Source organism: Protopterus annectens, chromosome 2.part0, assembly GCF_019279795.1.
Source record: "Protopterus annectens isolate FY-2018-M chromosome 2.part0, PAN1.0, whole genome shotgun sequence".
Classification (NCBI taxonomy): domain Eukaryota; kingdom Metazoa; phylum Chordata; order Ceratodontiformes; family Protopteridae; genus Protopterus; species Protopterus annectens.
In genome coordinates, this window is record NC_056728.1 from 1,807,329,872 (window position 1) to 1,807,343,767 (window position 13,896).

Consider the following 13,896-nt stretch of genomic DNA (forward strand, 5'->3'; position numbering starts at 1 on the left):
ATTATTCTATATATTAGCTATTATTGCATTTCTAGGAACTGCTGTCATGGCTTAGTGGTTCTGTACCTTGACTATGGTGTATAGTATCCTGGGTTCGAACCTAGATTTTTCATGACTGTCTAGACATGTTGAGGGGTGTGTCTGTGCAAAGGCAGTTTTTATACGGCTTGCTCAACATTGCCCGTCGGTTACCTTGTTTGCGGTGCGCAGCTCCGCAAACGGGTACACTGCTTTAAGCCTCATTTGGCTATCGGCACGCATATTACGCTCAGCTCAGTTAGGGGCACATAGATTTAGCGTGTTAAACCACTGCTCAGCTACGGGCACTCATTTTGCACCAGTTAAACCACTGCTCATCTACGGGCAGATGCACTCACCCTGTTAAACTGTAGCTCATCTATGGGCACATCTGGCATTTTTTATTCTTTTGTTACCTCACATTTCTTCAATATAAATGGGCTATTTCATTACATTTTACATAAGTTGTGGTTTTATGTCTACATATTTGTCAGAGACTTGTTTCCTGCTTATTTTGCAAAAAAAAAAAATTGGTGTTGTGGGGGCTCGAACCACGAATGCCTGCTCTGCAGCCAGCATCTCTACCACTATGCTATTGCTTCCGGGTTTATTTTGCATATTTAGTTCTTATATGCTTTCCCACTGACTGCTAACTATAGCTGCGCTACGGGCACACCCGCGCAAACGAGCGCACTCACGGTTAAACATCTTTACAATTAAAAAAAAAACTTATAACATGTTCATTTATATTTATTTTATGTTCATAGTCTGTGGGGGCATGTGTTGTGTTCTGTTTATTCACATTTCCGTGGACTCTGTCGTGGGTGTTTCCTTTGGGTACTTTTCCTCTTCTAGGGGCGTGTCCGCTTTCAGGGCTCGGCCTACGGACAAGCCCCCTACTGTCTTACACGGACCGTGTTGGCCTTCAGTGTGATTCAGCATGCTCTCATTAATATGCAGAGCATGCTGACATCACTCCATTTAACTGCAGCCTCCGTGTATGAGTTATAACTCTTACACGGAGGCTTCGTGAATCCTGCTCATTGAATTTGGGCAACAAAAGTTTGATTTATTCACATTGTGCAGTTGCTTGATATGTTTCTTACATTAAGAAAAGGTGTTTCTTACAAATGGTTACTAGAGTATTACACTGCTCATGAATTGCTCTGTTGCATGGTAAAGTTCTTGAATATTTCTTAAAGTGATGACTTTGATAAGTGATGGTGCATGACTGTAGTAGTCCTTCCTTTATCGATAAAGTTCCAAGTGATTACTTTAGCATTTCTGCCTTTACTGATTTTGCAAGTATAGTGAGTGGTGATCAATGACTTTAACATTTTTGCCTTTACCAATTCCGAAAGTCGATGATTTTAGCATTTCTGCCTTTACCAATCCAAGATTCCATAAAGCATTACAAAGTCCGAGAAACTATTCCACAAAACTCCATAAAGCATTGAGAGCTTTAAAAAGCTATTTCGCAAAGCACAGTAAAGCATCTACAAACCAAAAAACTACTACACAAAGCACAATAAAGCATTAAGAAGTCTGAAAAGTTATTTCGCAAAGTGTAATAAAGCATTGAGAAGCCCGCAAAGTATATCTCACAAAGTCCAGTTAATTGAAAGCACTACAAGGTTGTTCATTTGCGCAATTCCGATAAGTTTAAAGAGAGAAAATATAAGTGCAGAGCACAAAAGCATTGAACAAATTGTGTTTATATCAATTACTTATGCACATGTGTGTGTTTGCACATATTTGCAAGACCCTTCACTGGTATGTGTTAATATGGCAGACAGATTTCAAAAACCTCAACTACTTGTGTTTGATCAGAATATTGCAGAGAACTGGAGAATATTTGAACAAGAGTGCAATATTTTCATACAAGCAGCTTATGCAGATAGAGATGCATGCACAAGGGCATTAATTTTGTTAAATGTAGCAGGATCTGGGGACATACAAAGAGAGTGTTCATTTGTATATGCACCAGCCGTGTAAGAAGGTGAAGGTGCAGACTACCATATTGTTATGTAAGCTGAGTTCAGAGAAGACCCCAAGTGTTTGAAGCATATGTTCAGAGAAATGTGCAACCCCCAGATAAACATTACATTGGAGAAGCATTTGTTTTACAAAAGAAATTAGAAACCAGGGGAAACATTTGCAGCTAATATAACTGACTTGAGAAACAAGGCTAAAATGTGTTGGTATGGTGATGTGAAAGATGAGCTGATAAAGGACAGACGTGTGTGATATTAATAGTGCTGCAATGAGAAAGATTTTACTTCGTGATAGTGAATTGACATTAAGCAAAACAACAGAGATTTGTCACATCTATGAGGTGACACAAACATATGAACATGCTTGTGAGTGACAAAAGCATGGTTTCAGTAAGCTCTAGAGCAAACGTAGATAGTATGCACCATGTGGCAAGCAGAAACAGGCCTAAGGAAAGGACAGTCACAGGGTTTCCAAAGAAGGTACAAAGCTTTCCAGAGAGTTCCAGGAAAAGTGCAAGCTCCACCTCCAGCTCAGTGCAACATGAACATGTGTCAGCAAAACCCAAGTCTAGCTTTATTGTTAACTGTCGCAATTGTGGTTCAAATCATGAGTCTAAAAGAGAGAAGTGTTTAGCATATGGTCAGCAATGCCACAAGTGTAAAAAATGGAACTACTTTCAAAAGTTTTGCAAATCAAGTAAGCCTCGCTCAGCTGTAAAGAAAGGTCATACAAAAAAGCAAGTTGATCAAATAGAGCTGAAACAGTCAGCTTTCGATGTTGATGGTGTATCAGTACTTGGAGAAAAAGTTGATGCAGTAAACTTGTTAACAAGGAGTGAAGTGTTTTGTACGGTTTGGATTAGTGGGAAATCCACAGAGCTCAAAACTGACACTGGATCAAAGTGCAATGTTATATCAGCAGACACATTTGCAAAAGTGAGAACTAAGGAACAGCTCAGTATAATCAGCAGTGTGAGACTTGTTGCATATGGAGGTGAAGAAATTCAAACCGATGGTTCAGTAATACTTTCTTGTTATTTGGCTGAGAAGTGTTGCAACTTATTATTCTATGTAGCCTGGCCACCAGTGCAATCTTTATTGGGTATCAAAGATAGTTTGAGAATGAATCTGCTTTCTTTTGCTAAAGAAGTTCATCATGTGAGTGCAGTTCCAAGTTCAAGTTTTTCAGAAGCCATTTTCTCAGAGTATGCTGATGTTTTCGATGACAGATTGGGCAAACTTCCAGTTGTGTAGTCTATGACGTTAGATCTTAAGGTCACTCCATAGTCAGACCATCAAGAAGAGTTCCAATAGCAATGCAAAATAAAGTCAAAGCTCAGCTGGATAAGATGGTGCAGCAAGGTGTGATTTGTCCAATCACAGAACCAACTGAATGGGTGTTGTCCATGGTAGCCACTCATAATAAAGGCTCAGATGAAATCAGAATATGCATTGATCCTAGAGATTTGAACAAAACATTAAAAAGGCCATATCATCCAATGTGCACAGTTGAGGAAGTTGCAGCTTTAATACCGTATGCCACTGTATTTTCTGTTTTGGATGCAGATTTCATTTTGGCAAGTGATGCTTGGTCGTAAATCCTCATTTCTAAATACTTTTGGTACTCCTTTTGGCAGATACAGATTCCTAAGAATGCCATTTGAAATAAATTCTGCAAGTGAAGTCTTTCAGCATGCAATGGAACAAATCTTTTTCAGGTTATCCTTGTGCCATAATAGTAGATGATCTATGAGTTGGAAGCAATGGTGATACAGAGCATGACAGAAGCCTCAAGAAAGTTCTAGACAGAGCATGTGAAGTAAACTTGAAGCTCAGTCCTCTGAAGTGCAAATTCAGACTCCCAGAAGTAACCTACATAGGATATTTGTTTACAAGTACAGCTTAAGACCTGCCCCAACCAAACAAACAGCTATTTTAGAGATGTCAGCACCAGATATTATGCAAGGTTTACAGTGTTTTCTGGGCATGGTCAACTATTTAGGAATGTTTATACCAGATTTCAGTGAGTTGACAGCACCTTTGAGAGAGCTAACAAGCAAAAATGTTGTATAGTCATGGTTGCAACATCATCAGAAGGCGTTTGATGACCTTAAGCAGAAAATTGCTACCCCACCTGTGTTAAGGTACTATGATGTGAAACCAGTTGTTCTATTCTATACTATTCTGTGATGCTTCAAATTTTGGTCTTGGTGCAGTTATTCTTCAAGAGGGCAGAACAGTAGCCTATGCATCTAGGATACATACTCAAACTGAGATGCATTATGCTCAAATTGACAAAGAGCTTTTGGCGATAGTTTTTGTATGTTCCATGTTTCATGATTATATTTATGGTCGAGCTATCCGGATTGAAACTGATCATCAGACTCTAGTTATCATTATAAAGAAGCCTATGCATTCTGCTCCAGCATGATTACAAAGAATGATGCCCAAATTGCAAAAGTACAATTTTAAAATAGTTTATACTAAAGGTAAATTGAACTACCTGGCTGATACTTTATCCAGATCACCTAGAAATACAACAGAAGAGCTTGATGCTGAAACTTTTGACTTTGATGTATCGTCTGTGCATAATTTTCTATCATTAGAATTGAAGTGCTGGGAGATCACACTATGACTGATCCAATTTCACAAAAGCTTAATCACGACATCGATGTCAGATGGCCATCAAAGCAATCTAGAGTATCACCTGAGGTGCAATCATATTTTCCTTACAGAGATGAATTGTTGATGGAAAATTACATTATTTTCAAAGGTCCTAAAATTGTTGTTCTTGCTTCCTTACAGGAAGAATATATCCAGATTTTGTATCGTGGTCACCCAGGATTTCTTATCCACTAAGAGAAGAGTGAGAGAACTAGCATTTTGGCCTACATTATAAAAAGACATTGATGGAGTTTCTTCTTCTTGTTCAGTATGTAATAGTACCAGACCGCTTTTGCAAAGAGAACTGCTTCACCTAAATCCAGTACCTGGACTACCTTGGTCTACTGTCGCAACTGGTATCTTTGAATGGAACAATCAGCACTACTTGGTTTTGGTAGACTCTTACTCAAATTGTTTTGAGACTGCTCTCCTACCAAATTTAACCTCAACAGCTGTTATCACTAAGCTAAAACATCATTTCTCAGTTCATGGCAGTCCACACAAACTTTATTCTCACAATGATACTCAATTTACTAGCCAGTTCTTTCTGAAATTTGAAAGAGAATGGAACTTTGTACATGTCACTCATAGTCCTGAATATCGTCAGTCCAATGGTCTAGCTGAATGAGCACTACAGAGTACAAAGCAATTACTTGAAAGGTCAAAGCATGACAATACTTATGTATTCTTGAATTTTCTTAATCTCAGAAACATACCCCGTGATGATATTCTTGGCTCACCTGCTCAAAAACTACTTTCCAGGTAAACTAGAACTATTCAACCTATTTCATCAAGTTTGTTACAGCCTAACTCTAATAACAATAAAACCATCAAGGCTCAATTGTTGAAGAAGCGTAATATCCAGAAATCTATTTATGACAGATCGAGCAGATTACTTGTTCATTGAGGGAAGGAGCGACAGCATGAATTCTGACAATGAAAGGTTTTGATTGAATAGGACAGATTACAGGCATCTGTGCCAAGCTGAGATCCTATTGGGTAAGCTCCGAGGATGTGGAGTATAGGAGGAATTGCATACATCTTCTTCCTGTACCAGAATTATCAACATTGCAATCACAACATTGTATCTGTGATGCAAACTTTAAATCAAACACTGAGTCAGACATTGTTTCCAGACCAGAATGCATTCAAAAGTCTGATTCTGTTACAGAGAGTAATTTGAACATTCCACTGGTCAACCATTTTGCAGAGAGTGTTTCAGTTGCTAAAACTGATTCTCATTTTTATGTCACATGATATGGACAAGTTTCTAAGCCTAGTGTGAAATACACAGCAACATGGACTTGATTGCATATATATATATATATATATATATATATATATATATATATGTGTGTGTGTGTGTGTGTGTGTGTGTGTGTGTGTGTACTTAGCATTGTATAATGTGTGTCTTTAGATTATCTGTGATTTCTGCATGCTAAATAATCTCATGACAAATTGCATGAGCTATTTCTCAAAGAGGGATGATGTAGGTCAGAGTGTAATGTGTGTGTGCTATATCTTTAAGGAGGCGTGCGAGACTGTGCATGCATGTATAAATTCCAGACACGTGCAATCCCTAGTGCCATTTTGTAGAAGCAGCCAGTGAGTAAGCATGTATGATTGCAGTAGTTAGTCTGTATATAAGTTAGTTAGTCATAGTCGATAAGCCTCTATATATGTGTTTTATAGAATAAAGCTGCTTAAACAGAACCCAACAAAGACTCGTTTATTCATGTACCAACACAAAAGCAACACCGGTGGTTCTACCTGTGTCCTTCTTGGACAGGGACAATAGGTGCTGATTGTGGAAATAAGGGTATAACTTGTCTAGGCTTGTAAGGGCACTTGGGCCATTATCCTAGCAACTTCCTATGATCCTATGATCCTCTGTTTGAAGGCTCTGGTTTTGCTATTTGTTTTTCAAAATACTGTATATTTTCATACTTGTATATATTTGAATCATGTCACTGGATTGTATTTATCATTAAAAGCAATACATGCTAAAGTGGTGTTTCTATGGCTGCAGCATATGCAAACTTAGTTTTAGTGTAATAGAAGGAGCTGTACCTGTACAATACAGATATGTTTAAAAAAGTGATTTAATATTCATGTAGTGGGAAGGTACATGGCCTCCAAGTTATAGCTAAGAGGAAACTTTTCTGATATCTCTCTTTTTTTTTTTATAATTTAAATACTAGTGCTTGTTTTATCTAAGAAACACATATGTGTCCTTTGATTGTCTAAGAAAGAAAATTAGTACCATTTTACTTTTTCCTCAGGCAATTCAGCTGATAATTAAATTGTTGCAATGTTGATTAAGTAGAACTTCTTTTTTGATATAGCAAAAGCAAAAGAAGATGCCCAGATTTATTTTTGTAGAATCTGTTAACCTACTATTAATCAGACCAATTTTGTAGGGTCCATTTATCTTCCTTATGTGAATAGAGCTACATTCTTACAGTACTTATTTAAGAATATATCTGTCTTTGATAACCACAGTATGATTCTTGGGGTGATTGAACATTACTATCAATTTAGTTCTTGATAAACTTGGTTATCATGCAATATATTTAAACAGAGATACATAATTGTTGTAGGACTTTATCAGTGAAGAAGATTTATTAGATCCTTAGTATGTGTTATTTTGTAGGGGACATCATTTTATTTCCATTTCAAATGGATCTTAGTTAACAATTAACTTTTCTTAATGTCAATGATAATTAGTAAGTTTAACCATGAGTAAAACTCAGAACCTAGAGACTAGTCTAATCATTCATTATTGCACCTTATGATTTCATTCACTAATGACCCTAATTCATCCTGGACAGTTAACTCACAGCTATTTCACTTTTCAGAGCAATTTAGCAGTAGTATACCACTTCATATTAGATAGAGTGCATTTAAATCTCTAGTGAGAAGAATGCTTATTAGTAAACTCTCATAATAAGGTTGTATGAAGTGTTTTGATAAGAATATGTTAGATGCATTCACATCATTTTAATATGGACTGAAGACACTGCATGCATAAAACCATTTTCGAAGCCAAACTTGTGTTAAATATGCAGCATGGGAGCTAAAGTTTTTGGCAAGTTTGTTGAAATAGAACAATGATTCTAACATTTCCTGTACAAGCAATAATAGTAGACTGCTAGTAGAATAGCAAGATATTTTTATCAGCCTTTCATAGTACAAAGTTGATTATATGCCCTTTATTATTATTATTATTATTATATGCTGCAGTGGTATGGCGGTAGCGTTGTTACCTCACAGCAAGAGGTTCTCCCGTTCAGTTCTCAGCTGGGCTTGGGAGTGCCTTCTGTGTGAAGTCTGCATGTCCTCCCCATGGTTGGGTAGTGTTCGAAAGACATGCGTGTGTAAATGGGAGTGCCTTTGTTGAAGGTTGAGCATCGAGCTGGCACCTCGGCGTTTTGTAAAAATCTACTGCCAATCATTAGCGGACCGGAGTTCTGCTGTGGCGACCCCTTACCGGGAAAAGCCGAAAGACAAACAACAACAACAACATTATTATTATTCTTATTATTATTATTATTATTATTATTATTATTATTATTATTATTATTATATTATTATTCCTTCATAGATCAAAATAATATATTATTTTAAATTGTAGCCATAACCATTTGTCAGAGAAAAATTCTTATTCTCTCAGTAAAGATATTGCCTTTAAAGAGGTCTTAGAAACTATATCAAATTTAAAACAAGGAAAAGCTCTGGGACTAGTTAGCTTTGATCCTCCTTTTTATAAAAGCTTCATATTTCAACTGGATCATGTTTTCCTCAAGTTATACAACCATATTAAATTTTATAGTATTGCTGTTAAATAGCTCAACTAATCCAAAATGTCTTTTTATTTTCAAATTAAACTTGAATTTATTCTTATTAAAATTCTCACCATATTTCCTTATTAACTTAAATACAATAATCAATAATTCTGTTTTGGTCAAAAACATTTTGTCTATTTGCAGATTCATTTTTGTTCAAATTCCAGTTTCAGTACATGGAGTCAATACAGATTCAATATAATAACTTAATGCTTGATTTAGTTCTCTTGTACAGTGACAAGTTCACGAATGAGCAGTCAGTCTTTGCTTTTGATGCTAGCAAATCAAGTTCATGTACATTTCTTCTTTGCAGTCCAGAAAAAGCACTTTTCTCTAACAAGTTTGTATTGATATGCAATTCAATACTAACATGTTTGTTAATTAATGGTCAGCTTTTAAATCCAACTTTAAATATTTTTTCAGTATAGTTAATCATAATACTGTTCATAAAAGTTATACCTGACTGATATCTGTTCAATGATTTCTAATGGCATACTGTATGGAATAGTTACATTTTTAATAGTTTCTTAAAATATTTTGCTTAAGAGCTACAGTATCTACAGAAATGGGAATTTATTAAAAAAATACCATTTGAATGGTTGACTTATTAGATTTTGCAAAACTGTATGTATTATAATCTCTAAACTTGCATTTACCTTGGACAGGAATGGAAAATGTATCAACATTTTTTTTTGTTTATTATGCAATGTTTTTCCAGGTTGACATATGACATATTAGAAATGATTTACTGTTCTCTATTAAGGTACTGCACACCAGACTAATTCAGTATGTCATACATACCAGCTTGTGTCCTTGGTGGTAGCAATCATCATCCGTGCAGTACTGAAGGTGACGTGTCAACACTACTAGTGTGGGTGTCAACATGACCATGCGATCTTTTACTTCAGGTGTGTGTCATCCTCATAACACTGTGTATTATTTTTATTATCTTCTATGTACTTGTCAGCTTTACCCTTACGCAGGTGAAACTGCTGCTAAAAATGGAATCTTAATGCTGTTAAACATTGCAATTTGCATGCCTTGTCTTTCACCTTTCTTTCTAGACTATACTCTTTTCTTGTAAGCATTACGATTAATCAAATGAAAAACATGGAAAGCCTCTTAATACTGGTTTATATTGTACGCTGGCATAATGATTCACTTCCTGTATTCTGCAGTTATATGCGTTTTTATTTATTGATTTATTTTTTTATAAATTGCCTTTGAAGTTAAATATTGAGACCAGTGTACTGAAAGGCATGCTAGTGAAATGCATTTCATGTTTCAAGTGCCTCAAATGTCTGGCCTGAGTCACTGTAGGCCAAGGTCTAATGTACTATATACAACATAATCTAAAGGAGGGGCTGTCATGTGAGCTGGGTGGTGGCTTGCTGTGATGACATCACCTACTGGATGCAGATGATACTACAGACACTGATCTCACAGTGCTGTGGGTTTGAGACCTCAAATGAGAGGCTTGGTTACATGGAGATAAATGCTGAAGTGGTCTGCATGAATTCCTTTCAGTCTGGTCCTCCCTAATATTTCCACTATCTTCCTGATAAGCACTTGTAGTGTGACATTCTATGCCACTGCATGCCTGGACAGTACCCTGTCTTCTTTCCCATCCAACACTGATTCCTATTTGAGTCTGGTAGGTTCACACTAGTATATGAATGGAGTCAGAGATGGCTGCTGTCCCTGCTACCATACGGTGGCATCATGATCATTACATAATCCCTACTCTCTGCCATTTCCATAGTGAATGAAATCCTCACATACACACTGCACTACTCTGACGATTTCTAGCTGACTCTCTGTGTTAGTGCACTGAGCCTTAACAGTGTCACAGCACATTTGCTGCTGGGCAACCAATATTTTAAGTGTTTCCTGAGATAACTGTGATGTGCCTGTACCCAGCATCCCTCTGGAGAGTTGTCACTGTGGACACTGTTACCTCTGAGTTTTGACAGTCATCTGGAAGGTGTTCCTCTGGTTCCAAAGATACTGGTGATGAGCTGCATGGGTTTTCTCCCTGTGCATCCTGTAGTGTCACTTCTTGCAGAGTTATTTACATGTCATGGGAGTTGTGATCCTGCCATTAAATCTGGCGACTGTGTGCCACTTTTACCAGGCTGTCTCAGAAATATAACTGTCAGCATCATCATCATCATCATCATCCATTCTCTGCTGATACCGTCTAAATTTAGAAGCATAGTGGAACTGCCTATTTCTGCTGCTGACACTTTAAAGAATTACTTGATTACATTATAGGGTCATAGGTTCATAGGTTGGTACTAGGCTATCAACCCTAGAGCCTATATAAGCCTAGCCATAACAATTCCCTGGCTATTTCTTCCCACATTATTTACTTCCCTGGACCCCTGTCTAGCAGGGTGACTGACTTGATCCCCGGGGTGAATTTCCTTTCTCCCATCCAATCATCAAGATTCCTTTTGAAGAGGGCCAAAGAGGTGCTCTGCTTGACATGCATGGGCAGTCTATTCCAGAGTCTGGGGAGTCTCTGGGTTAGGAACCTATCCCTCCAGCATGTTTTGTTTATTGTGATGACAAGATTTAGATCCCTGGAGCATGTGGCTCTGAGGGATTTGGATTTCTTTAAGTGTAGCATGTCCAACAGCTCTGGGTTTGACATGACCTTGTATGTTAAGCAGAGATTGCCTCTGAGTAGATGATATGTGACAGAGTATAGCTGGAGTTTTTTTAAGGCAGTCAGCATAGGGCATCTGCTTTAGGCCTGTGATGCTTTTAGTGAGGTATTTCTGTGGCCTTTCCAGTTGTTGCAGATGTCTTGAGAGGTACATACCAAATGGGGCATTGTATTCTATAATGGGTCTAATGAGGGATGAGTACAGTGGGACAATGACCTCCTTTTTTCTGGATGAAAAGCCCTTAGTGATGAGGTGTGCCACATAGAAGGATTTCCTGACTATTGTGGCAATGTGGTTATTGAAGGTGAGACCACTGTCCACCTGTGTCCCTAAGTCTCTTATCACACTTTCAGTGTTTAGTGTACTGCTACCTATGTGATAATTCATGGGTACATGTTTTTTCCCAAAGGGGATAACTATACATTTGTTGGCATTGAGCTTGAACCCATGGCTCTGGCACCAAGCATCTGTTTCTGTAAGGCCCTTTTGTAGAGTATCCACATCATTTGGGGATTCAATAATGGCTCCCAGTTTGCAGTCATCTGCGAACTTTGTTAGCCAGAGTCCCTTAGTGTTGGCTTGTACTTCAAGAGAGGTCCCATGACTGAACCCCGAGGTACTCCACTTGTCACTTGTCTGGAGCTGGATTTGGAGTCAGCTACTTTTACAGTGTAGGTTCTGTCAGTAAAACAGTTGGCAACCCATCTAGTGATGTAGGGATTAATGCCCAGCTTAGTAAGTTTATCTATGATTCCAGAGTGGGGGATGGTGTCAAAGGCTTGGCGAGATCCAGATATGCTGTTTGGACTGCCTTACCCTCGTCCACGGCTCTGGAGACTGATTTGAAGAAGTCAATAAGGTTCAGGAGACAAGATCAGCCCTTCACAAACTCAAACTGGGTGGGATCCAGTGTTTTAAGGTTGATAATGTCTTTGTTTATAAGTTCCATGATAATATGTTCAATGGCCTTGCAGATCAGGCTCGTCAGGCTGATGGGGCGGTAGCTCATGGGATCCAAGGTGTATCCCCCCTTATGGAGTGGGATAACTGTAGCTGTGCGCCACTCAGTGGGCACGAAGCCTGAAGTGAGGGTATGATTAAACATGACACTTAGGTGAGGTGCCAGTTCATTTTGTAGTTTATGTAGTACACAGCCCGGGATGTCATCTGGTCCCATGGATGCTGTATTCATAGCTTTGGAGAGTGCGTTTTTTACCTGTGTGGCAGTTATTACTGGAATTTGGCAATCTTCCAGTTTTGAGATGGGCCATTTAGGGGGTGAGAGGGGGGTGAAGTTGGCACTGAATCGATCTGCCAGGATACTGGCAATATCCTTGGGATCAGTATATTTAATGCCATTCTGTTGTAGCTCAGAGCAGATCTGAGCATTGTCATTTAGATTCTTGACATAGTTATATAATGCCTTGTGGTTATCTTTGGAATCTTTGGCAATTTTATTACTACTCAGATATTGGAGTACACTATTATATGCTGTGTAATGAGGTGTGAAGGACACTTACTATGCACATACTGTTCAATGTCATTATGTGTCAAAGTGGAGAGTCCACTTGTTAATTGTAAATGTCATGTGTTACATGTAATCCTTGCACCTGAGTAGTCATTTATTTATGTAAATATGTCATGGAAGTCAAACTACCCTTCCTGAATGGATATCTGTTGATTCTGAAGATGTGGGTAATAGCCACTGTCCACACCACCTTTGATAACCTGTGCTATCTTCATTTGTTTTATAGTCATCCCTCTGAATGGAAATAAGGTACTCTTCACCAGGTTTCGCAGGAATAAATGTCTGAGGTCCCCCTGTAGTGCTATGGACAATTATATTCTGCATTGTCTTTGCTCTGGTACATTCTACCATATCAATGGTCATCTCCTTACATTGTGTCAAGGTGCATTTCCTTATGCCAGCAGCATTTATATCCATAACCACATGGTTACAGGCTTTTTTCCTCTCATGTTTTTTTAGGATATAAGTTCTTATACAACGGTACACTGTCCTTCCTTAGATCACTGTTGCAGTACTCCAATACTACTGGGTGATTTCCAAAGCTTAGAAGCTGGAAAGGGTGGATGGACTGGAAACAAGAGAGCTGCTTACCAATCCAAAAAAGTACAGATTTGGATAAAAAAAGTCCTTGATTCTGAAAATATATCTCATTTGTAGTGCTTGGTGAAGATGTGTCCTGAGGATGAGATGGCTGCTTCCAGAACAGCTCTGGAATTAAAAACATTGAAGAAAGCACTAGAGGAGGATATTGTCCTGGTGGAATGTGCTTTCACAGCTGAAACCAAGGATTTCACATGGTAGAAATAACAGAAAGAAATGAATTTAGAGATCTAGTTGGAAGTTGTCTGTTTGATACTAGAAAGACTCAAAACAACGGTCCATTTTCTTAATGTCTTATATCTTAGCCAGGTAAAATCTCAGTTGTTTGTGCACATCCAAGAAGTGCAGTAGTCTCCCACCTCTATTCTGTGAATATGTAAAGAAGATAGGTAAAGACTCATCAAAAACTGGGATTAATGTATTTGAACAAAAAGTTCCTTACATCAGATACCAAACAATTCCCAGCTAGGGCTTTCTTCCTTCCATGCCTTCTGTATGCCACTCCCATCCTTTCTAACTGACAATCCACATTATCCTCCCAACTCAAACAAACATAGCTGGCTTTAGGCACCAGC

At 38.1% G+C, this 13,896-nt stretch overlaps 1 protein-coding gene across 1 annotated transcript in view; it reads right to left on the reverse strand.

The window, feature by feature from the left end:
* Window positions 1–13,138, reverse strand: part of LOC122792889 (rho guanine nucleotide exchange factor 19-like) — a 178,286-nt gene extending 165,148 nt beyond the window's left edge. Inside the window, exon 1 of the mRNA XM_044060448.1 lies at window positions 12,851–13,138. Within this exon, the coding sequence (XP_043916383.1) occupies window positions 12,851–13,138 (288 nt within the window). The remainder of the gene's footprint in view (window positions 1–12,850) is intronic.
* Window positions 13,139–13,896: the final 758 nt, after the last annotated feature.